The sequence below is a fragment of the Anser cygnoides genome, chromosome 2 (genome assembly GCF_040182565.1).
Source record: "Anser cygnoides isolate HZ-2024a breed goose chromosome 2, Taihu_goose_T2T_genome, whole genome shotgun sequence".
NCBI lineage: Eukaryota > Metazoa > Chordata > Aves > Anseriformes > Anatidae > Anser > Anser cygnoides.
This window is the reverse complement of record NC_089874.1, coordinates 56,843,891-56,869,242: the sequence shown is the minus strand read 5'-3', so window position 1 is coordinate 56,869,242 and position 25,352 is coordinate 56,843,891. Positions and strand designations below refer to the sequence as shown.

Genomic DNA, 25,352 nt, shown 5'->3' with positions numbered 1-25,352 from the left:
TTTGGAAAATGATAAGTGATTCAGGTCTAAAAAAAGCATTCTCAACTAAAATTAAATTGCCAGCTAAGCCCTAATCAAAAGTACGCCTGCATGGAAAACTTACATGATTAGGTTAATAATAATAATAAAATAAGCAGAATTCCCATTATTCTATCACAGATCTGAAATACTGCCTCAGAAGACCCCAAAATTGGAGTCTAAGACCAGAGAGAAATATCTCCATCTAGTAAACAAAACAAGTATATTCAATTTACTCAGTAATGAACATCATGGTTACATGATGTGCTAAAATGGGGAGAAAAGTAATTCATAATGTACAAGACAAATGCTTCCTTTTAAAATACTACACACTCAGGTCATTCATCTGATAACAAATGAGTTATAAAAACACACATTTCAAGCTGCTATTTGAGGCACAACATGGACAACTAATTTAGCATTGAAGGTACAGATTAAAAAAAATCCTAGAAAATAAAGAAATACGCTACAACTTAGTATAAGCAACAGTAGGAAACAACTCAAGATAAAGTAATAATGTTAGTGTGCAAAGATCATTGGGATACACGCAATGCATTAAGTCAAATGCATACAAAAAATTAGAAACATCCTTTAAATGGCAAGTCCATAGTAAGACAAAAAGCACTGAGTAGAGAGGAAGAATACACATGTATACGTTAAACAAAAATTACAGCTAAGAAAAATGCAAAGCGTTATGGATACAGGGTTGTATAATATCAATTTTGAAAAAACTGTTTTCAATTATTGTTGCTTTTTTTAGCAGCAGTTTTGCAAGCCAAGTGAACCATATTTGTAAGTTTCTGGGCAGTTGAACATTACCAAAGTAGTATTACATTACATTTTAACAGATACACTGTTTTGTTTTTTTGTCCCCATGTCTCAGGAGAAAGTCTTAATGCATTTTCATAGAGGACAGAGTTAATTCCCATGGTGCATCTTCATATTAGGACTATAATAAAATGCCATAGACAATTCCTAACACCAACTAGAAGGTCCACCAAAAAAAAAACAACTATGCAGAAACTAAGCCTGAGAAACTGGGCTAATAAATTGCACAGACAAGGACAGCCTACGCTGGGTCATTGCTAGGAGAGGAAAAAAATCAGACAAAGATGGATTCTTACAGAAGGATGCTGGACACCTCCTTTCAGGGATGGAGGTAATTTAGAGAACTAAAGGACTTCGGAGAAACATCAATGTAAACTTCGTTTCTGGAGCAAATCCAGGACTTGTAAAGGTGCTCTCTCAAACCTACTGTTCATTCATTTGCACTAGTACCTCTGTGTAAGGAAAACCTTTTCCAAATCACCTTCTTCTACAATTTCTGCTGTTCACATTTGTATGCAACTCTGAGCTGCAACAAACTGCACTTTACTACACAAGAAAAAAGCCTGTACATTTTCATTAAATGATTTTGTATGGGATTTGCAGCTCAGGTTGCACAACAGAAAAGCTAGGGATTTTTAAGACTGATTTGTAAAAACTACTCAACTTTTCATTAAAAAGTTTCCAAATATTCCCTACAATATCACAAGCTAAATTTCATCTAAGAATAGTTAAAGCTGTCTTAAGACAGCGTAACGTTAAACAATTTACATTTAGCAAATAAAAACATGATTCTGGAACATCTTTGTGCAAGAGTCTGATTCAGATAGCCCCCAATCGAGTCCTTCTCAATTTTCCTTTCCAAATCCTGCTATTTCTATTGCTTAAAATCTTTCTTTCCCATTTGTTCATCCTCTTTGATGAAACAGCCTGCAGAAACTGAGTAATTGCTCAAGATCTCAGTCCCGAGACTTTTTTCTAAAAGAAAGAGACTATACAGTCAACTCTCTCATTATTTATAAGCAGATTATCTCATCTCCAAAAAAAAAAGGAGAAAGCGCAACTCTAAAGCAGTTTTCTATCTTGTCTCTAGAGAAAGCTCATTTCCCAAAGCAGAGAATGACTTCCTTGCAGAACCTGAGCTAACCTTGCCTGATCATACCTGGCTTCACACTACAGAGAAAAGCCCTGCCAGGGCTCCCTGCACCTATTTGCAGAAGAGGGAGCACTGGGAAATGCAGTGAGACATCAAAGGAGTTCTAGCTTCAGCTTGGTAATGTCAAAGATGGATGAACTCTCCCATTCCAGACTGGGCAATCATCCTGACACCACAGAAAGCAAGGAGATGCATATGCCACACCTAAACAAAATCCTCAGGTCCGACACGGAGCAGAAGCTATCCAGTCTTTCCACAACACAGGACTGCAGAACTCAGGTGACCCCACACTGCCTACTCCATATAGCAGTGTCCCTACACTCTTCTCTCCAGCTCTCACACCATCGCTATTTTTCCCATTACCAATAATATCACAACTAATTCCCTGAGCTATAGCAATTTCATAGTATTAACTATGCAGGTGGGTAGAATTGCGTGTTAATTATATTAATGGAAGGACCAACACAATTTGAAGCAGAGCATCATCAAAAGAAAAAGTAACACAAATGATGCCTCTTTTTGACCAATGAGGAGCCTTAACTATGGTATTAGGAATGAGATATACCAAACCCACCTAAACATGACCAAGAAAAACCATACAAGAAAAAAAAAGAACAGACAGAGGTGTTCTTTTCTGTTTCCATTCATGCTTGCCTAGCTGGAAATGAAAAACAACAAAATATGCAAGTGTCCTAGAGCATGCATGCTTGTACTAAATAAACTCCATTAAGCATTTCATAATGAAATTTTGTACAAGATCCGTATGCTTTACAGTAAGTTTTTAAAAACTGCATGAGCTTAAATCAGACAACTACTAAATGTCAGCAGCCAAAGTACATACAATACATCTAGAATTCACAACAAGAGACAAGTACAGAAAAATATCCATTCATATTGCTGTTTTGCCTACAGAACATACAAATAGCCTTATTTAAAAACAACATCCTATTTTTCTTCAATCGCTTTGGCAATACCCATCAGTAATAAACAATCACGTGGATAATGCTCTAAATTAGGCAGTCTATTCAAGCAGTCATACTGCTGTCAAAGACTATATTTAAGCTCCTCTGGCTACCCTGCCAAATTTCAGGAAAAAAGTTAGAAATTGTAAAGCATGACAGCATAAGTGAGGGGAGTCTGCCCTTATAAAAGAACATTATTAATTCTGTAACTATGCTTAATATTACACAATATTTTAAGCTGTAACAATATTACATTATATTCTGACAACTCAGAAATTCTTTTTGGAGATATTTAAGAATTAAAACATACTGTGCACAGCGCAACTTCCAAGTCTTTTTTTTTTTGGAATTTCATATATGCTCAAAATGTTATTCATATACTTCAGTTGTATGTATACTCTGAAACAATAATGCACTTAGGAGCACTCTTAACCAACAGTTTCAATGCTGAGGGTGAGGGGAAGAGAATACAAAACCCAACAGACAAAGTGCCTATGCAACTTGACGCAAACCAATGAACAATCAAGTCATAATGCTTTTGTTGCCTAGAGTAATGAAAGAATAAAATAATTCAGTTTGGGGAGGGTGGGAGGAAATACTACTACTAGAACCTCACATAAAGCCAAATGTGAGAGCTTTCACATTTACTTCTCAGAACTTCAAGAAGTAGGGGAACTTACTGAACTCCACAGACCTGCTCAGCAAACTACATCCCACATCCAGACCTCTCCCACCTCAGTGACAACATGAACGCGGTGACATACTGTCATTACATTCTTTGGACTGATGCACTAGTAAGCTCAAAGCATGCATCTCAGCTAGCTTCATGAACTGTCACTTCAAATGGCATAAACTTATTAGATTCAATACTACATGACGAAGATACTCATCCAAGTTGAGGGATGTGATTCTCCCCCTCTACTCTGCTCTCCTGAGACCCCACCTGGAGCCCTACATAACTTGTGCACAGCTACAAATCAGGAGAGAATTGCGAGGAACTTTGGCCAATGCTGGGGCCACAGGGGAGGAAATAGTGCGTGCCATTATACCATAAAGAGGCCCTGGTTTTATACATCAGTTTGCTCTGGAGTAGCAGACATGCTCTTTAGCTGTAAGCTGTTATCAGATCCAGACAGCACACATGTCCCTCAGACTACGCATATTCCGTTTTACTAATGACAAAATTACCGTATATTAAACCCTATCTGAAGTCATTATTGAACTTCTTCACTCATCTACAAAACTTGGGTTCGATTACAAAAGCCACATCTTCCATGCTATTTTCTTCAAATTAGAAAAAAATTGTTCAGACAGCATGATTTAAGACAATTCATGTTCAACCCAAAAAGCAGAATTTTAGCAACAGGAAGGAGAAAGGATTAAAGACTTCTCCATAAGCCTAAACATACAAACAAAAAACCACAGCCTCACCTTCACTAGAAAAGAAACAAGACAATAAATGTCAATTACCAACATCAATGCATTCAGTGTATACCTAAAGGTCTAACTTCACAGCACTTTTAACTTTCCAAGCCCATCTAATAAAAAACTCAAATGATCTTCGTATTACAGGATTTTATACAGCACAAAGTAGTATAACAACATAATATATAAATACTACTAAATGATTGCTCAGCTACAGCCAAGTATATATCAGCTATGTTAAACCAAACTTTATTACTTAGAAACTCTTGGAAATGTATTTTTAGTATTTTACTTCATGCAGTCTAAATGCAAAACAAGCCAATACTATTTATGAACCTATTCTAAAGGCCTTCAGAGTAAGCAGTTTCCAGCAGACTCTTATTACAATTATCAAGCACCTAAAAATAAACCAACATATACATATTGCCAGACTTCAAAAAATGATGTCAAATTTAATTGTAAGTAACTGCTGTAATCTGCATCCTTCATTTATTCCAAACTTTTATTAACCGTGTAGATATTCACGAAAAAACTCTGGTCAAGAAACAGTATTACTCTCTCAGGCAAACTAAGAAAAAATGTTTACTTCTGTGATTTCAAAGCTGCTAACTTCTTCTGTACTAAGTTATGCAAGTTAAAGGGTGAGGGGAAAAGACACCCCAGCACCTGAATGGCCTTTTTACCTGTGCTACGAGCACGCAACATGTGCTCGTAGCATATTGTCTATGCCTAGAAGATTTACAGCTGCTTGCTACTCTACTTTCTGCATTTTCTAAAGCAATACAAAAACAGTTATCTTTCAAACTTATCTGTGTAAAATAGCATGTTCTCATTTCCATGGGAAGAAAAATACTCTCAAGGCTGTCAGCTCTCCACTGTCAGCTTCTGCATTTCAGACACCAAACCACATTGACTAACTAAAATCTCTGGGTCAAATACAACATTGGAAAGATTAGCATAGTTTATTAATAATCTTCCACTACAGCACATTCACTCTACAAAATTTGTCACAGTGATAGATGAGAATAAACTGTAGTGTTTTTTTACTGTAATATCTTATAGAAACATGGTATTTTAAGTTTATAGTGCAATTCAATTTGTTTAACCAAGAAATACTTAAAAATTCCTATCTATGTTTTAAAACATACTTTACGTTATTCCATATGCTGAAGATCTTTATCATTGAGAATGTTTAAGTTTAGGCATAAGACTTTTATTAAATGTTATCATCAAGTTAAACTATCTTCCTCAGACATTATTCAGTGTCAGTTTCACCTAGAAAAGACATCATTTATCCTTTGTATCAGTGGCCCCACACACCTCATCTCCACTTCTACTCAGCCTTCTCTATTGTAAGATCTAAGTGCTTATGATTCTGTTAATCAAACTAGGTCAGGAAAAAAAATCTGGCTGAACAGCCCAGAAAATAAACACACTTAGGTTTTCAAATACAAATTTTCAACAAAATCAATTCCACAGGCAGGTTTGTTCAGCAGCCACAGGAATACTTGAATCAACACAAGGGAAAGGGGTAGGAACAAGAGGCAAAGAACTGAAATTGGAGAGGCTAGGAGTTTAAGCCAGCCTGCCTTCAACAGAAGTGTTTGTCAAGCCACACTGTATCACTGCCACAGTTATACCAGTACTTAAGTGTTATCCTTGCCAACCAGAAACATTCAGTAAGACACCCATGCCAGACCTGCCACTCTTTGGCCACATAAAAGCCAAGAGGCTTGTCATTGCCTACAAAGGCTTAACCTCTATTGCACTCTGACAATATCTAAAAGAAATATATTTATGAATCTAGGCTATGTAGGTAACTCTAAACAGCTCATCTGTCCTTCCTCACTCTGACAGACAGAGGCTGTGGCTGATGTAGGCTAATATAACACTCGTGACCAATTCTAGTAAGATTCCGTTTTCTGCAAGAACCTTCTTGACTACTCAAGAGATGGAAACTCTTAGAAAAGCTATCATCAAATACAAAACTAATTTTAACAACGTATGGAGAAGAACCATTAACTTCTTCAGATATACCAATGCCGTAACCCTGAACTAAAGAGGAATGTCTGTATGTGAAAGTAAGTATCCCAATCTCAGAATGACTCCTTTCCCTCTACCTTAAAGTTCGCAGCACACCCCTGGTTTACAAGTAGAATTAAAAGCCTGTGTTTCAATAGCAGCATGGGCACCAACGCATGTTAGCACCAGCCCTAACACCCAGACAGATGGGTAACAGCCACAGACAGACCTTCCAGGTAATACGGCAGCACCAAAAGCAGGTCTGCTGCTATAAAAAGACATTTTTCTTATGAGCAGTCTCATCGCAATTAAGCTCCTATTTATTATAGTACTGTCAGTTACTTGCAATTAGCATTTGCAACACAAGAATACATTTTAAGTAGTGAAATCCTTTCAAAACTGGCAGTCTGTTGCTACAGTATTGTTTCTTTGAGATAACAGCTTAAAAGTTGTCACATTCAAGGCCAGTGCACTCCCTCCTCCCCAACATGCAAAATCACTATTTACTAATGTATTAACAGTTGCCTAATACAATTTAATTTTGAGGAAGAACATTCCAACTTAACCACGACTTAACAGCACATTCACATATCCATTTGCTTTTGGAAGGTGATGACATATATCCTAATGTACTTCTTGGCTAGAACTGGGAAGGACAATGAAATCTTAAAACGGCATACATTTCTTCTCTTCATTATCTGCCTACATTACCTCTGCACCTCTGATAGAATTTACAGGGCAAATACGCTAAGTTTGATTGTGATGATTAGTTCTGCTAAATCAGACCTTTTCTCCCCTCAGAAGACACTGACTGGTCTTGAACTGGACCAAAAAGTCAAAATTACTCATGCTGGCAGGGCTAGCACACAAACTGGCAGGGAAGAGCCGTGCAGGCAGGGTCACAGCTATGAAGCAAAGCCTCTTTCTGTCAATACCAGTAAACTGCTTGAGCATCTCCCCAACTTGCCTTAGACTGGAACATTTATTTTCCATACCACATGTAACATACTATTCACACTAATTTTTTTTCTTTACAAGTCTATGCACAATCAAAGCAGTTAACATGGCAAAGTACTTCTGTGTGAGTAGTTTTCAAGAACTGTGCTTCCCGCTCTCACTCTATCAGCTAAAGATTGCCCTGAAAAAGATGCAGTGAGTGGCAAAACAGTCTGTAACTTGCCTCTGTTAGCTGCCAGTGGAGGACAGGTATAGAAGATGTCTATAACAAATGAGAAGTTAGTGCAAGCTTTCCAGTTCAGTTTTGCCTCATACATCCCATGACAGCCATTCACAACAACTCTCTATATTCAAATCAACAGTTAACAAAAGTTATTTTCCATTTCCTATTATTAGTACAAGTCTAAGGCTTCAAGATATGTTTCTGTCTATTCTTAAAAAAATAGAAGAAAACTACAGAGGGATCCAAACTCCTAAACAGCCTCTTTTAAACATGTTACACTTTCGCCTATTTCAAGGCCTTATCAAAACTGGAAGTCATTTCACAAATTTAAACAAATACATAGGAATTCCACGAACAGTGTGCTGTCTCATACAAATCAGCACTAAACCCAGATGACCACAGAACTTGAGTACTGCTCTAGCCCTTCTACGGAGACATGATAATCTGTGCTAAACAAAAGTACAAAAGGCAACAAGCAAGTCTCAGTGAGGGATTTCACTTCAACATCGGGAGAAAACACTTCACAGCGAGTGCAGTCCAGCACAGGAACACATTAAGCAGAGAGATTCTGGAATCTCCATTCGCAAAAACATTTTAAAAGTGGTCTGGAAAAGACACTGAATAGCCTGATGCAATTTCAGTGTTGGCCTTGCCTGAACAGGAGACTGGATCAGATAACCTCCAGATTTCCTTGCCAACCTAAACTATTCTACGAGCCAACAAAATTCTGAATTGGGCCTGCCATCTCAAAACCAAGGGCCACACTGTTTTTAAAGCTGATGCTACCGAGCTTGCTTGCTGTTTAAATTCCAATTTAATATTTCAGAAGATGAAAATATTCACCACTACACTCTAAAATTCTTGATATTTCAGTCAGCTACATGTACAATTTGGGAAACAACAACATTAAGGGAACAGTAATTTCTGAATTAAAGTGTTTAGGAGCTTAATCAGATTGCAATCTTTAGTTTGGTATGTTATCACTGATTGTTCTCAGTGTAAACACCCCTTGTGCTAGAGTCTCCTTTAACAACTCCATCAACTCATTAGTTCACATATTCCTTCCCACTACAAGATTGCGTTTGTTCATTTGGAGAGTCTGTCTCTGCTTAACAGAGCAATTGGAATCTTTAGCTCCTCCTCATATAAAACATAAAAGGCAAAGAAAGCTCTTCACTAATTAAGAAATGTATTCTAACCACAATGCTTCACACTCTCCATAAACTTACCAACGTTTTTAAAATAAAGAAGTTAAGATGCAGTGTTCCTTTCAAAGCCAGACAAAGCAAAAAGATCACTTTTTCTAAAACCAGAACAGAGTCAAAGTAGTAAATTCGCAAGTTCTACTTCAAGAAACCATCATTCACTGTTGGAATTAATGTATCAGAGTAACAGGCTCTCACTCAACTCCAAATAAAGGTGTTTTGTTGTTGTTTTTCTTTTTCAAAGGGAGCAGGACTAGAGAAATGAAGGAAAATGAAAAAGTAGAGGGAAAATTAGCTGAGAAAGACTTGTAAAGGGCTGGTTTTTCAAGTGAGCCTTCTTCATATTCTAACAGAGTTCTTCTTATAGCCCAACTTCTGTGCCTTTGAAGTGTCATTCTTTGCCAACCTTTTATTTACTGTAATTTAAGCGAATAAAGCTTTACTTTGTTCTTGGTGTGGTTAAGATCAGAAGCCCAATCTTTACCCTGGAATGTTAAATACTATTTTTTTATTTCAGTTTCTTTTTTTTTTTTAAATAAAACCTAAACATATTCTAGAAGCTATCAATGAGCAAGGAGTACATGTGCACAGTACGCAACTGCTGTGACCTGCTTCCCTGCAAATGAAAAGCTGTGCCTTCTCAATTATTCTTCCCAAACACGATGCTCTCTGGGCCTTGTTACTATCCCAGCAGCCCCTTAAGTTAATAGTTCCCAGTTGATACTTCAGGATATTCAAGATTATTCACAATTTTTTCTATATTCTTTAAGCAAGAATTTCAGCTCAAAGTTCAAAAACATTTTTCTTTGCTACTTGAAAATATTTTCATCCTTTTACAGCTACCTGTATGGTATTACTCATCCAGGAGCATATTTTCACCTTGTCAGCAACTGATTTTTTTGCTTTCACTTCCAGAATCTTTCCAGTCCTATTGCATTCAGTCTGATGCTAAAGTCACCAGCTTCTTTTTGCCGCGTTTGTAAATCCTTATAGCTTTAAAAACATTGAGTAATTCTGAGAACATACAACAGCAATTTTTCTTATTAAAAAAATCAATTTTACATGTCAAGTTTTAAAGTTACTTACTCTTTGTTAAACTGGTCCCTCACCCTTTCACATTCATTTATTAGGAATAATCCTTTACATCTCATCACTCTTTCAAAAGAGGTTTTAAAAAAACACTACTTTGCAGCATATTCACTATTTTGGCATGCTGTCTTGATCCACATAGCCATCATACACAAAATTACTATACACGTCATTTTTTCTTACAGCTATATGAACGGTTATGATTGAACTACGAATACAGTTTCATGATGTATTTAATCCAATTAAGCTACATACTTCTGTCAAAATTGCCAGCCCGCTGTTCACTCACTTGTTCATACTGTTACCTTTTGTGTCCTAGTCTAGAAATTGCATGACCATATGCTGAATAAAGTAATTAGCTGTAATGCATACTTGTTTATTTGCAGTATTACTCCCCAAGCTAAGACTAGTTGGGAGTAGTTACTAATTCACTATAACATAGGCAAAACCTTGTAACTGAGCTGATCGATGTAATCAGTTTCCTTTAAATGGCTGATTACAGCTTTCCTATGAGAATAAGGCTGACGGCCTCATTCTGCATACATCCTTTACTGTAACTTCTGATACAAATGGCAAACATAAATCATGTGTGACATTGCTTAGAGATAACTAAGTTAGTTATGCTTTCTGCAACGTACTCAAAGGTCTGCAAGTGCCCTGGCATTATGAAAAGTTGCAGTACGAATTCTCATTTTATGAAAAACAGAAGAAACAACAGAAATCATTAAAAACATGCAGTCACTGACTTATCAAACCTAGCAGCAGATTCACTGAGATGCCACTGTAGTTAACCACAATTCAGAAGACTCACTGACATGACATGCCTGTTCTCTGTCACAGCCACATAACGTAATTATATACGCTACTTCACAGTAGCTAGTCCTGCATTGCATCCCTAGACCTTGCTAGGATATGCTTTTATTTTAGATATTAGGAATTCTAACCTTCAGTCCAGTTACCAACCGGTTAGAAAACCCTGTTTTCATCCCCATGCCTAACTCATGACTTCTGCTTGCTTTGGGCACATCTGCTGTCTTTAATCAATCATCATTTCTCATCTATTTTTAACGTTTAAGTGAACCTTTTCAAAAAAGGTTTCTCATCACTGACCAAAGATTATACCAGACAAAACCTGTACAGATGGCTTGGACTTTCAAGTGTCACCGCTACTTTCTGCTGGCATTGCTACAAAAAGACTTTTACCTGCCACTTGTTCCTGCATCTGTGCTATCATTTCCCTCCCGACAGCATGAGTATTTTTGTAGCCAGTCACTGACAGAAGCGAGAAAGTCCTTTGGCTGAAAACACCTCATGTCTCTTGACTGAAGAAAAGTGAGCATCCACTGCTACTGTCCCCACCTAACCACACTGTAAAACTCTGGCCTTACACATTCAATTTCCAACTCCTCCTGAGAGCGCTAAACACCTAAGACTGCACATTGATTTCTGAATGCGCTCAACTCATACTAAAACTCATACCACTATTTTCTGAGATGCTTACATCAGAGTAAATCAAGACAGGAAGGAAACAAGTCAGTTCTAGTGCTCTAAGAACTGACATTTTCTTCAAGCATTTCCCCCCTGATTTTTTTTTTAAATGTATTAGTTTGCCTCCCATAGTATTTTATTTCTTGCTTTCTCCTAATAGTTCATTCTCTCTTGCTTTTGTCTAATAGTTCATTCACACAGTTTAACACTATGTTGCTTTATATGTTGCTATATTCTTTTCAGGAGTTTCTACCACTATTATAAACTGACTAGGCAGATATTAGAAAACCCCAAACGAAGAAAAAAGAAAAACACTGCCACCTTTACCAAGGCATGGAACAGGGAAAGAGAAGAACGAGGAGATCTTGAATATGAAAGAGGAGGAAACACTCCTCCACTCCCTCTTCCTTCCTGGAAAAAGGGGAGGAATCTTAATTTATATCTTTTTTACTATTTTTACATTAGAATCTTATTTTCTGTGTTAGAAAGCTATCAAAGGTATGTAACAACCAGTTATTTAACATCTCTTTATCTTTATCCACCAGGATGTTAAACTCGGAGTTTATAAATAACCCAAACATTCTGTAAGTACTTCATAAAATTTATCCCAAATGGTTTTTTAGTATCTAAAATAATTGTAATCAATCTACTTCAAACATGTTTAAGAAAAGGCAAACAAAACAGTGAAGAATGCACATGGTCTTGACAAAATTCCCCAGTTATTTTTAAAACTTTTCAAGCCAACTACAGGTTGATCAAACATGAAGCACGTGAGTAAAATCCAACAACAGAACTGTACCAGAAATGCAGTTTATTGCATATTTTCCACCAACCATAAGGACGGAAGACATCGGTTTGAGGACTTTTCCAGTAGTACACTGCCTTTGGATTTACGTTTCAACCATCTCACTTGACAGAAGTCCTTCATTTAGGACATTTACTAGTAAAGACAATGGAGAGAGTTTCATTCTCTTTAATAAAGAAAACAAATAGTCTGTTAATATAAAATTTCAGTAGGTTCCTAATATACTTTTCCTTAAATATGAGTAGGACAAAAAAGTTTGATTTGTTTTCAGACAGCCATTAAATATATGTAAATATAAATCTTTACCAGATTTCTGAAGCAGTTCGCTCGTGCTAACCTGTAGCTTTCAAAGCTTCTCTTCAAAAATGAATTCCTTCCTCTGTATCCCAACAGTTTCAGGATTAAAAAAATAAAATTAAAAAAAGACAAAATGTAATTAATTAATACCATGTAAGAAGCAATCATTTCAATGATATTTCTCCCAGAACAATTAAACATATGATACTTTTAGGAAAATACTGTTTGAGAAATGAAAATGACAAGCTTAAGTACTTGGGGATGTGGGGGAAGGTGAGTAGAAAACAGGGAAATTATAACCACCAGGGATTTTTTTTTTATTTTATGAAAGATCAAACCAAAATTGGAAGTGAAATCTCACTTCAGTTAAGGCAATATCAGCAAATCACCATGTATCAACTAATAAAGCTTTTTTTATTTTTATCTACTCTTATGTTTTTAACTATATTTGCAGGCACAAGTGAGACTATTTGGATTCCCCCCCCCCCCAAAAAAAAAGTAAAACTCCAAATAGAAGAACAGCAATGAGTTTCAAGCCTGATTTTTATCATGTTCTTTATAAGTCACCATTAAAACCATTCCACACCTCTAACATAAGATGAAGCCTGGCTGTTTGTCAAGAGACAGTCAAGTTTTAGACATAAAACTTAAACTTTTAGTTGCTCAAATGCATACCTCCAAATCTTTCCCCTCACACTCATTCAGATGCCCAGATGAGTTGGATGACTCCCTTGTACATTCCAAATAACCTCTGCTGCCTAACACCTCCACCTCTTAAAATTCAAACCTTTTTGATACCCTGGATAAATCTGGCAGAAAAAATAGCACTTGCTGCAAGCACCTAAGGCATGTCTACACAGGCAAAATAATTTTGGGTGTGAATTGGAGTTCAGTGTCTATTCCACCCTAACTAGTTTTGCGGACACACCTTTTTTGTTTTTACTCTAAAAACATTAAAATATCTAAAAGTTATTCAGTTCAATTCACACACACAAAGGCAAACCACACTCCAAACTGAAAAAATCCTGCCACACAACAATTAAGCAGTTCAACAGCTATAACATACTTCTTCCTCTGCATAGGCAAATAGCTTAAACTTTCAAATACATTACATGTCCATGTATGCAGACAGTTCATATAGAATTTATTGCAGATAAGTGTGTCAAATTTTGGAGCTGAATGTGTATTTAGAATATTTGTAAGTTGTCTGAGAAATTCCAAAATAAACTTCAAACAATGAAAGCAACCAAAAGAGTTACTTAGCCAACTCTCATCCTTAAAGCCCTCAAAATAACTGGGTCTAATGCATAGCATCCCTATTCTAAAAAGCATAGTGATTAATCCATCAGCAGATTAAATATTGCTTATAAAGGGGGAAAAATAAAGATCCTACTGTTCTAGAATATTTATTTAAAGAATAAAGGGAATTAATGAGAAACAGTTTAACTTAAAAAACCACACTCCAGTGAAAACTCAGCTCCCTTAGGCTACAGATGAGAATTACGAGTAGTTCCAAGGCTCTGGAACCAGTTATGTTCCCCGGTTTCAAATCAATGATATACTGAACACCAGTAATGGTCAAACTATTTTAACACTAAAACAACATATGTCAATCTTCTCTTCCAATAGTTAAACAATGGATTCAACTTTGCACTAAACACACTTCTTAAAAATGCTAAAAACGTGTCATAAATTGGCAGGCAGATTGCTGGAAGAAGTTATCACAATGGACAGACTTTATATTCTTCCTAGTTATAAATTGTATCATAAAATCAGAGAGGATAACTTAGTGACTCTAATCCGTTTGCCATGGTATAGTTTTTGCAGGTATATCAGGTCTTTCTAAAACAAACCTGATTTCTCACAGAAAAAGCAAACTAAGTTCCATCTCTAACATTTCATCTTATTAGTTAAAAGTAAGATCAGACACCTACGCAGCAGAAATACACAATTTACCAGATCCACTCACCCTAAGAAACATGGAAAGGAAAGCAGCTCACAATTAAAATACACACACACTTACTAGTAAGATTTGAGTTTCCTTCCTTTCAAATACTTTATTTCTTTAAGTTATGTCTAATGGCTTTGAGATTTAAACTGAACACAGGCTGTGAAAGGGAGAATACATAGCAGAGAAACAGAACCAACCATGAAAAAGGCAGAATGAAAGAAGGAACCAGATACAACAGAAATTGACAAAGGAAACAGCCTGGGTCTAGATTAAAAATAATAAAATAAACACATAAGGAAATCACACTCTCCTGCAAATATATTTTTAGTTCACATATTAGAAAGCCCAGAGTGTGGACTGCAATGTGCACCACTTTGCTTGCATAGCTACACATATATCATTTAAGCCAGCACCATACGCATATATAAAAGGTGAAAAAATAGCAAATTCGTAAGTACTCCTGAAATGGCATATCAAAGAAGTCTTTACCTGCATACAGAATGACAGCAGCACTGACAGCTTTATCTAAGATTATATTAACAAGTGAGGTATCTGAAAGACAAGCTTTTGAAGTACTACATCACATTTTCAAGCAATTGCCAACATTGCACTGATCCACTCACATCAGTGCATAGTTATTGTTATCTGCAGCAGTTAGAACATGCCTGGTATCTAACTACATTTCCAGATGGTCTTCTCACCTTAAAAGTACTCCTGATTTTACCATTAGAAAGGAAGCACTGTATGCATTATGAATCTTTCCATGACAATAGTGCTCTTCACCAATTGAACAGAGGTACAATCACCAAAACACTCTACATCCACACTTCAGCCAGGTAACCAAAAGATTCCTAAAATAAGGAATCTACAATAATCTATTTTTTTATACTTTTTTATGGACACAGTAGTGACGTCTAAAAGACATCCTCTGCTGGTTTTTTTTTCTTTAAATGGAAACCAACTTACAAGTCTGTGGTTAAATAATTAGTAATATTTAAGAATTTCTTTTTCACTATTTTTTAAAATTATGTTGAAATTGTCAGTGTTATATGCAAATGAAAATCTTACTTTTCACTCCCCTTCCTTAGAGTTGCCGCTACCCAAATTTACCTTTTTAATTTAAAATACTTACTCCAATATTGGAGGCAGTTTTCTCACTGTCATTTGAGGACCCAGACTTCAAGCCCACAGTCTTAATGGGAATCTAGGTGCACAGCCAGTACAAGCCTGCAACAAACTACCTACCTACTATTATCAGTTACAGAAAACTGCATTGCTACTGCTGTGTTTTTAGAAAACTTCAGTGCTGCTTGCTTGGACCTCAACAGAACCTACTTCTTCCTTTAACAAAATTTCACTCTTGAGTTTCACCTCACGCACAGATAGCAAGCAATACACAGCTTCATCTCAGAGTCTTTAACTGATCTCTGTGGGAACAGACAGAACACCTATTTAATAGTTCTTTACATTGTTTTCTTTTCAATCTTTAACTCAACAAAAATCTTGAGCATATACTTAGAGCTAAAAACCAAATCCAAGCAATCTGCTAAATTGGAACTGACATCCTTGTTTTTCCCTTGTAAAACATCTTTCCGTTTTACACAAGGCTTTGTTTCTTCATCTCACCTTTCCTTCTCCCAAGCACAAAGCTTAACTGAAGTTACCACCTGAGCTATGTCATCACTAGACTAATTCAGCCATTTAAAGACTGATTTAACACAAATATTCCAGAATGGCAAGTCATGTTAAATGTACAGATACACATATAAAATACATTTAGAGATATAGACAGCACAGATGCTGTCAGCCACCATTTCAATGAGCTTAGCACCACTCTCCACCTCCATACTATCAGCAAACTAGAAGGCTGGTAGCAACATTACCATTAGAGAACATTACAGTTAAAAATAATCTTCCTATTATTGTCCTACAGCTTCTGTTAACAGTGGTCTTGTTTCCTAAGGTAAGTGCTATTCAAACAATTTATGAAACCATTAAGAATTATATTCACAGTATGTAGTCCATTTCTTCAACATTTTTTTTTAAATCTGGTACAATGAATTTTCCTTGGGTGCGTAATTCTGTGAAGATGACCTACTTGATTCAGTAAACTTCTGAATATTCCTTGCTTAGCAAACGCCACATCCTGTTCCTGAGATTTTCAGGATCTCTGCTGGGGAAAATTTTATTCCCCCTAAAATTTCAGATATTTCTCCAAGTCAGCTACAATGCATTGCAGCTAGCCACAGAACTACAGAACATTCATAAGACAACACTAAAGTTTTCCACCTTACTTTTGCTCAAGAACAACATAAAGCAAACATTTGTTAAATATACCTTCTGACAGTACTGCAGCCATTTTTTAAAATAATTTTTCCCCATGACGGTAGTGTTGCCATTTAAAAATGTTGTTCAACTTTCACATTACAGCTGTGAATTTATTAGAATGAATACATGACGTATACAGCTAAAGAGGCAGAATCTTTTTGTGAACAGTGACAAGGAGAGGTTTATTTTATTTTTTTACTAATTTCAAGAGGACTTTTAGAGTGCACCAGCTATTCAGGGATTACAGAAAGTAGCAGTTAGCTTGCACTCTCCATTTATACAGTCACTGCATTCACTAATGTACTACACGAATTCCCTGCTCATGAAGCCAAAGTTTCCTTGCAGATAAGCAGAAGCGCAGGAATATATTTACATTTCACCTATGAATGCTGCAATGTTACAGAACAAACATAAATCCATTTAAAGACATATCTTCAATGAAATCACTTACCATATTTCAGCTTGTTGGCAATTCTAGCTACTAGAGAGTAAAAATACAAGGAAAATAAAGTTTGAATTTCCAGTCTCCAGCCTAAGCTGACAAGACTACTGTTTTAGCTCATTTTAAACCGAGCAAAGACATTTTACCTTCTTTTGATTATAGGGATTTTCAGTGTCTGTCACTTTTCAGGGTAACATTACATATTAAAAGTGTCTTAATTTTCTTCTCCCCAGTTTTTGTCCTAAATTACAATCTTGAATTCTTACAATGATCCAGAAGAAAATAGCTATTGACACCTCATAGAACATTTTACTATCACAGATTTCTCCATATGTTCTTTAGCCTTTAATTACCCTTCAATCCCTGCTATCAATAGAGGAATAAAAAAGTGTACTTTTCCCTTTTTTTTTTAAAGGAATACTCTGTAACAAGACGTGTAACATTTTGATGTAATAAACTTAAAGCAAGTAAGTGATAAACCACTACCTATCAAAGTTCAAACGCTCGACACATCACATAAAACTTTTCAGTCCTATCTCCTGAAGTACTAGAAGCATGCTTTCTGAAAGATACCGCACATCTTTAATAGTCATATTTTAATAATCTAATCTAAAGCAAGAATAGCTATTGTACATTGTGGACAAATAATACTCACCCTTCTGAAGATGCTTTATTGTTACCACAAATAAACATTCCCCGGATTCTCAATTTGATATAGACACTGGGGACAAACAAAGAATGACTTTTTTTTTAATAAAGACTTATAAATTTTTGTAAATCACATAAAGAATCTGAATGTGCCAACCCCTGAGAAAGAGAGAACCTAACTGTGAGGAAATCCCAGTTTAGAAGTGAAGCTTTCACTAAAAGTACTGGTAGAACCTTCACTGAAACACACGTTAATAAGAACCAAATTCGTAACAGCTGGATCTGCAGCCGCCAGACTTACAACAAAGACAAATCTATCCTGCAACAACTGAACAGCTTCATTCAAATTGTTACATGCTTTTTCTTAGAGACAAAGCATCTGAACTTTCAGCCCCACAGTTAAAAAAAAAAAAAAACTTTTCTCCAGTTCCAGTAAAATAAAGACAGCGCTTTGTAACTTTGCGTAGGTGACTTCAGCGAGGCACAAGCCCATTATTCCACTCCTGCTGCGTTACGTTCAGCCCGCTACTAGTAATTTCTGAATCACCGCGAATACCTGGTGACACGAAAACCACACGCACGATGCTACTACAACACACCGATTTCTACGTCGTTCTCGGACCACACGCGTGCTGCTCGAGGACAGCCCTGTCCAGCACCCTCCTTCACACCTCCTGCCTTCAGAGGCTGCTCTGTGCGCCCGTGGTTGGCCGCGTTAGAGCTAACCCCAGGCACCCAGCTATGAACCGGGGCGCAGCGCCCTGGCAGACCGGAGTCCCAAGGGACCGGGAAGCCCGCCGGGGTGACCGCCCAGCAGGCGCCCCGAGCCCCCCGAGGCCAGGGGAAGGATCCCGACGAGAGGAGGCGCCCGGCAGCAGCTGCCCCGCAGGACAATAGCGCGCGGAGCCCCGCTGCCCCGGTTTCCGGCACGGCGCGACACACGCGGCCGGGCGGACCCGTGCCAGCCCCGTGGCTGCCCCGGTGGGGCCGTGCGGGCTGTCGTGGCCCGGCGGGCACCACGGGGGGGATCTCAGAGGGGTGAGGGAAGGGGGGGACCCCCGGCCGTGCCTGGGGCAGGGCCCCGCGGGAACGGCGGCGCTGGGCCGGGGCCAGAGCACACAAAGGGCGCCCCGCGCACGCCTCCTCCGGCCACCGCCGCGCCCGCGTCTCCCCGCCGCTGGGCGCCGGGGCCGAGGGGCGGCTCGCCGCGGGGCCTCGCCCCCTCCCCTTCTCCCGCTGCCCCCCATCCCCGGTTATAAATAGCCGCTCCCGCCCCACCGTGCGGCTCGCTCGCTTACTCACCCCCGCCCCGGCCTCTCGCCGCTGCCGCCGGCAGCCCGGCCCCGCTCCGCCCGCGCCGCCCTCCCGCCCGCTCTGCCGCCCCGCCGCCGCCGGCCGCCGGCTTCACCCTCCCGCACCGAGCGCCAAACGCGGCGGCCCAATCGGCGCCGCGCTCATTGGCGAGCGCCGCGCGCCGCCCCGATTGGACGGGCGCGGACGGGGGGCTCCCCCGCGCCAATCAGGCGCGGCGCGGGGCGGGCCGGGGGGCGAGGTCTCGCGCCCCACGTGCGGGGGGGCAGGGCGGGGAGGGGGAGCTCTTTGTTCTCGCGCTGCCCCCCCCGGTGGGAGGGGGGCGGGGCCGCGCGGGGCGGGGGGCGCGAGGGGATTGGCGGCCCGGGGCGGGGCCGCGCCCCGGTTTGAATCAGTTCGAAAGTGGGAGCGGTAACGGCCCTAACGGCTGCTGTGCGCGGGACGGGGAGGGGGCGGGGGCACAGCCCTCAGCCAGCCCTCAGCCGCCCCTCGCCCCCCGGCCGGCACCCAGCGCGGTTCCTCGCAGCCCTCCCGTGCTCCTCCTCGGGAGCGGGGCATGGCGCTCCCCCTCTTTGCCCGGCCCAACCTTTCTGTGTCTTCACTGGTGAAAATAAAATTGCAGGGACAAGTTAGCCCCGCGATCTTTCACCTCCCCTTGTAACCGTAACTCCTTCCTGCGCGCCCGGTGTCGGTTTCTGACGTGGAATAAACCCTGAGCCGTGTTCTCACTTTTGCCGTCTCTTCCCGTTGTCTGTTACCGGGTGCCGCCGTCCCCCTCTGCTGTGAGCGGCTTGGGACGCCCTCCGTGACCATGCCTCGTCCGTGGGCCAGGCTCCGAAAATGGGCACCACGCACCGCGGTGAGGTCCTGAGTGACAAAACTCCCGTCTCGAAAAACACAGCCCCATTCCCACATCATTCACTTGGGTTACAAGTCACACGGGGCTCGGGGCTCTTATTCTTAGAGGCGATAACTTGGAGTGCGTTTACATCCTCTGTCTTTCCACCTGTAAGCACTTAAAATTTCCAAACTTCATCATATATTACATTCGCAATGAAATCTCACGAGCTGTCATTGTATGTTCTTCATTTGCTTTATGATCTTTAAAAGGGGGTTCTACTAGGAGCTTATTTTATTCTTTTTTTTTTTTTTTTGGTAAGAGTAAAAAATGTGCAACAGAAATAATTTCTTCTTATGTTTACATGTCACAGAGTGATAGATTGCCATACCCTTCCCCCAGTTCTCATGGAATAGCTGACAGTTTTCAAGATTATATTACGACTGTCAACTTTGCAAAATATTAGTCATTTCTGGAAATTCAGCTATTTAAATCTATTCTGCCCCAAGATGGCTGCCACCACCAAAATGGCTACCAAGTCTCTTCACAGCTTGGAATTTGTAATTTATTTTGATTGTTAGAATTGCCTTTCATGAGATCTGGTTTTGGTCAAAAAGTAAAAATACTAAATAAGCACAGGGCACCTTGATTTAAGTAGTACCTCAGTCACAAGGTGGACAAATCTGTTGTAGAACCAACGCTGTGAACTAGACTGCAGTACAGCTAGCTTTTTCTCTCTTGCACAGAAAATTATTCGTCTGCTATATCACAAGCTAATGCTTACTGAAAAACAAAACACATTTTGAAATGAATTACTCTTTCTGTTTTGCATTGTAGTTAAACAATCTTTCCTCTGAGGCACAGTTCTAGACTCTTAAAGTGATGAATCTCCTCAGTGAGGATCTCCATTAAGTACTGATTTTCTGATCGGTCGTCCTGGCTGTTTCAAACAACCCAGAGAATTTTGACAGCTGGTTTGTTTGTTTGTTTGTTTGTTTGTTTGTTTTTTGCTGCACACGGGTGTTTAATGTTGCAATGAGCTGCTTATAGACTTTCTGGTTTCACAAAGTAAACTACCTGAATTGTTTTCCGTTTCTGTGTATTTTCATGATTAAAGTATGTCGCTTGAACACTGATCTGCTTGATGAAGAGACATTCATACCAGATCTCTAGGCTAAAATGTTACAAAGGTTTCTGAAAGAATTATGAAATCTGGTATTTTGACGAGTTATTCTGAAAGGAGTCGATTCTGATGGCAGTGTGTAATAGTGCTTCTGAGAAAAGTAGCTAATGCCAAAGAAATATACATGTTTGACATGACAATGAAAATAAAGTCAGACTCAGGAAAAAAGTATCAAATTTGTTTTGGACCTTGTTTCTGGAATTTGTTGAAATCCTTTCCCTTTTTTTTTTTTTAATATAGATAACATTCTGGAAGAGCTTTTTCCATGTTTCCAATACATTAATGAAACAAGTTTGTTCATGTTTTATGCATGACTGAAATAGTAGAATAAAGATTTGTTAATGCTGGATCACTAATATCAATTAGACGTGAAAAGAATTGTTTAACAACGTTGCAGGATATTCCTAATTATGATTGCTTGCATCGGGATGTACTTCTGTGCCTCTTTCACCGTTTGGATAAAGAGACATATGAAAACAGAAAAAGAGATACAGCACTAAAAGGCAAACTTAACAGCTGAGTGATTTCTTTTTAAAGATTTTGACATTTTAAAAAGGTCGTATTTATAAAACGTAGACTATTCTCTGTGTATTATTATTGAAATAACTATCCTGATAATATGCTGATTCCTGCAGTCAGAATGACATGGTATTTTTTCCATCTGTCTGGGGGATCCAGCAAGACACTTAGAGAACTCCCCTAGCCAGGAATAACCACAAATGTTGGCCTGTTTTTGTGTTGTCTGTCCTGCTTAGTTAAGGGGAGGCGCAGCCAGGCTGCCCCCACCATAAGCCACCCAAAGCAAGTGTGTTCGGGACTGCATCTATAATTCTTGTTGGTAACCTTATGATTTGCTTATCACAGCGTTACTTTCCCTTGCCCTTCGAGACCTAGCTTCAGCAAAGCTGCACATAGACTTTGGGTGGGTCTGTTCTGTGGTGCAGTCTGGTGGACTTCACGTATTAGTCACACAGTTCGAAAGGTTCAGTCTGCCTGGTTTTGAACTCAGTTGCTCTTTGATGGGGAGAGAAAGAGGATGCACACCCTTTCCTTGTTGTACCTACCACCGTACTGCCCTACAAGCAAAGCCTGCAAATAATATTTCTTATGATAGGCCATTCAGAAGTATGGTCTTTGTTTCTTTGAGGTTTTGTTTCTTTGAGTGTATATTTTTTTTTAATGCATTCCATGTCTGCTTTGAAATATGTTTCACATTCAATATTCCTTCAGCTCCTAACACTAAGCCATGCTTTTCTGGTTACCTTAGCTTCTTTTGTGGATCAAATCCTGAATTTTTGACCATGTTAATTTGGTAAGATTTTACAAATTTTTTACAAACATGGAAACGTATGTACAGAACTAAAAGCGCAGCCTGAAATGATGAATTTGTAACAGCATAAAACTATTATGTGCTGCAATAATTACACTGTACAAGTCAGCACGTACACAACAAGAGTTGGCTATTTTTATGTTATTATCAATAAAGTTTCTCTTTTAGTGTGTTAACCTTTAGTAACAATTAATGATCATGTTTTGCAACTAGCCATTTTGAGATCAACTATTTTTTGCCATAACATTTCAATGGTACTTATGGACTAATTTCCCTGAAAGAAATGCAACCTTATGTCCTGTTTCACAAATCATTTCTGACTTCTGCTTTTCCATTTACTATATGTTTCCCCATTAGAATTGAATTTAATACTCAGATAATCAGCCATAGTAACTTTGGACACAGTGGCCATTAGGCTAGATGAAGAGAACAGTCACCGCAATGCACAACGTACCCCCACTGAACCAGTGCTTTTCAGACCTGCGAAGCACACTGTATTGTGCCTGAGCCTCCTGATCTGCCCTCCCCTGTTTCCCACACACTTGCAGTTCAGCGCCGTGGCCTTGTCTGCTCCTGAACCCAACATGCCCAATGCGTAGGGCACAGAAGCTGGAAAGAGGCCGTGGCACAGGCGTGCACCTGGAGACATGCCTCCAAAAGAAGCCCCGTGCTCAAAGCATCCCTGCTAGCGGAGATTGCTCCTGTTTTAGACTCTTTCCCTGTCATGCGACCAGACTGGTAGTTGCCATTTGACTTGATGCACTTATCTCAAGACCTGGAAACTCTCATATCCAAAAGAAGGTTGGGAGGTGTGTACAGTCAGGGTGCCATATACGTGTACAGCAGCAAGTGCAGGTGTAATTACTGTCTCAAAGTACTAGCACCAGAGTACCAAGAAAACTGAGTAGCATGTGTGCATGAAAAAAAGCTATAGCAGTAAGTGCATTGCTAAATGTGGCAAAGATTTGATGTAGCGCTATTAGGGGAAGATGCAGATTCTGTGCCATTTACAGGCCGTACGAAGTTGATGCTGTGAAGGATAATGAAAGCAGCTGGTTCTTAGCTCTTTGAGAACATCAGTTTTCCGTCCGAGTAACTAAAGATACCTGACCTTTCACTAAGTGTTCATCTCATGGATCATAATACAGGTAATTAATACAGTTTATACGAAGTATAAGTACTTTCAGCATGCTGGTCACCTCAGCTCTGTCATATTGAATTCACAGAACATTTATACTACAAAACATCCAATTTAAGGAAAGGGAATGCAAGACAAATAAAGGTGGAAGTGAGAGTAGCACAATTAACTCAAACTATGGCACTGTATAAAATACAGGATAGTATCATTTTGGCTAAGAAGAAATGTTGCTGAAAGGAAAACTACAACGTTTTTATACAACAAGGGAAGCAGTGTAGGCGACTTTCTGTTTTTCTCTACATGCAGAGATAAAGCTTACTGCGTGTGATCATCTATTTCAATTCATGAAAAGGATTAATTGACTTCCCCTGGCTTCAATTAAAAAATAATTTGACTTTAAAAACTATCTGTAGCAATGGTTTCACTCTAAAGAATCTACTTTTCTTTATTTTGTGGTCACAGAGGCTGCTGTGTTGTGTTGGAAAAGTTTTGTAGGAAAAATACTTCACCATCCTTGTCTGCTTGCTCTTTACCTTTCACTTTATTTTTTTTTTCCTTGACCTGTATTTACTGATATATTAAAACCATCTTAAGGTCTAAATGGCCAAACTTAACAAAATTGTCATGAAAGCATATGATTGAGAACTTAAATTCCTGATCCCCTTCCCTATTTCCACATGTATGTGGCAGTGTAGCTGTATGATATTGTTGGGAATGCCATCCACAGGGGAGGATTTGCCCAAACAGAAAGAGCTGTAAATTTAGTGGTTCAGGTGGGCATTCAGTGAGAGTTGATGGTTATCCCATTGGGCCACATCCAAGATTAAAAACTTGAGCTCTGTTTGAGTATTCCACTTCTGAGGTGAAAATTCTTCGGTGGCAGTAACTAAATCACTGCAGCAGATGTACAGAGTTCCCTGACTAGAATCAAATCTTGTTCAACTGCAGAAGGTACTTCTTCAGACAGCAAGGCACAAGGTACTTGTAGTGATAAGTGAGACTGTTTGCAAAAGTAAATGCAATTGTGAAATCTCTTTCCTTCTGTTTATCCTTCCACCTCTCAGGAAGCGTTACTTCCAAACGTAGTCACTTTCCCATCTATCTATGTATTTTCCACACATACGCCTCCATTTTAAGCTTCATTTGCCCCTTCTCATTCTCCCTTTGATATTTACCGTATGCCAACTTCCAGCTCTTCTGTTTTAAAGGCTCAGTCCTGTGCCAGAATTGCCTAATCATGATATCTAAAATAGTAGAAGGTGTTTGCACTGACCCTACCTAACTTTTTTTAGTATGATAATCATGCATACTATGTGTATGTACACACAAACTCACATATTACAGGTTAGTAATTTCATAAAAGTTGAAAATGAAAATATCATTTAGCAACATTAACTCGATTAAACTTAAAAAGAAAAAAGAAAACACTCATTTACTGGACAAGACTGGGAATATCTGCGCTTTGTAAGTGTATTTGATGATCTGTTAAATCTCTCCAGAATTAGTAAATTATATTGTCCAAAAAAAAAAAAAAAAGACAATTTAAGAAGATACATGGTAAATAGTTTACACTGAAAGTAAAAAGGTAATTATCCGTCTACTGAATAAACTGTCAGATGCAAGTCATAAAAGTAAGATGTTCTTCACAAAGGTTTGTGGAGTTGTACACAGTACAAGTATGTTATTTGAATATGCTTATGGCAACCCATAA

At 39.0% G+C, this 25,352-nt stretch overlaps 1 protein-coding gene across 8 annotated transcripts in view; it reads right to left on the bottom strand.

Annotated features, from left to right (window-relative positions):
- EZH2 (enhancer of zeste 2 polycomb repressive complex 2 subunit) overlaps nt 1-19,279 on the bottom strand; it is a 56,971-nt gene extending 37,692 nt beyond the window's left edge. Inside the window, exons 1-2 of one of the 8 annotated variants that reach the window (XM_066992160.1) lie at nt 19,144-19,202; nt 17,849-17,914 (exon numbers count right to left, since the gene is read on the bottom strand). In XM_066992160.1, the coding sequence (XP_066848261.1) occupies nt 17,849-17,886 (38 nt within the window). In that variant the 5' untranslated portion in view covers nt 17,887-17,914; nt 19,144-19,202. Of the gene's footprint in view, nt 1-17,848; nt 17,915-19,143 lie in introns of all 8 variants that reach the window. The other 7 variants (XM_066992155.1, XM_066992157.1, XM_066992154.1 and 4 more) reach the window with 7 other exon arrangements.
- Between the last annotated feature and the right edge of the window lie 6,073 nt (nt 19,280-25,352).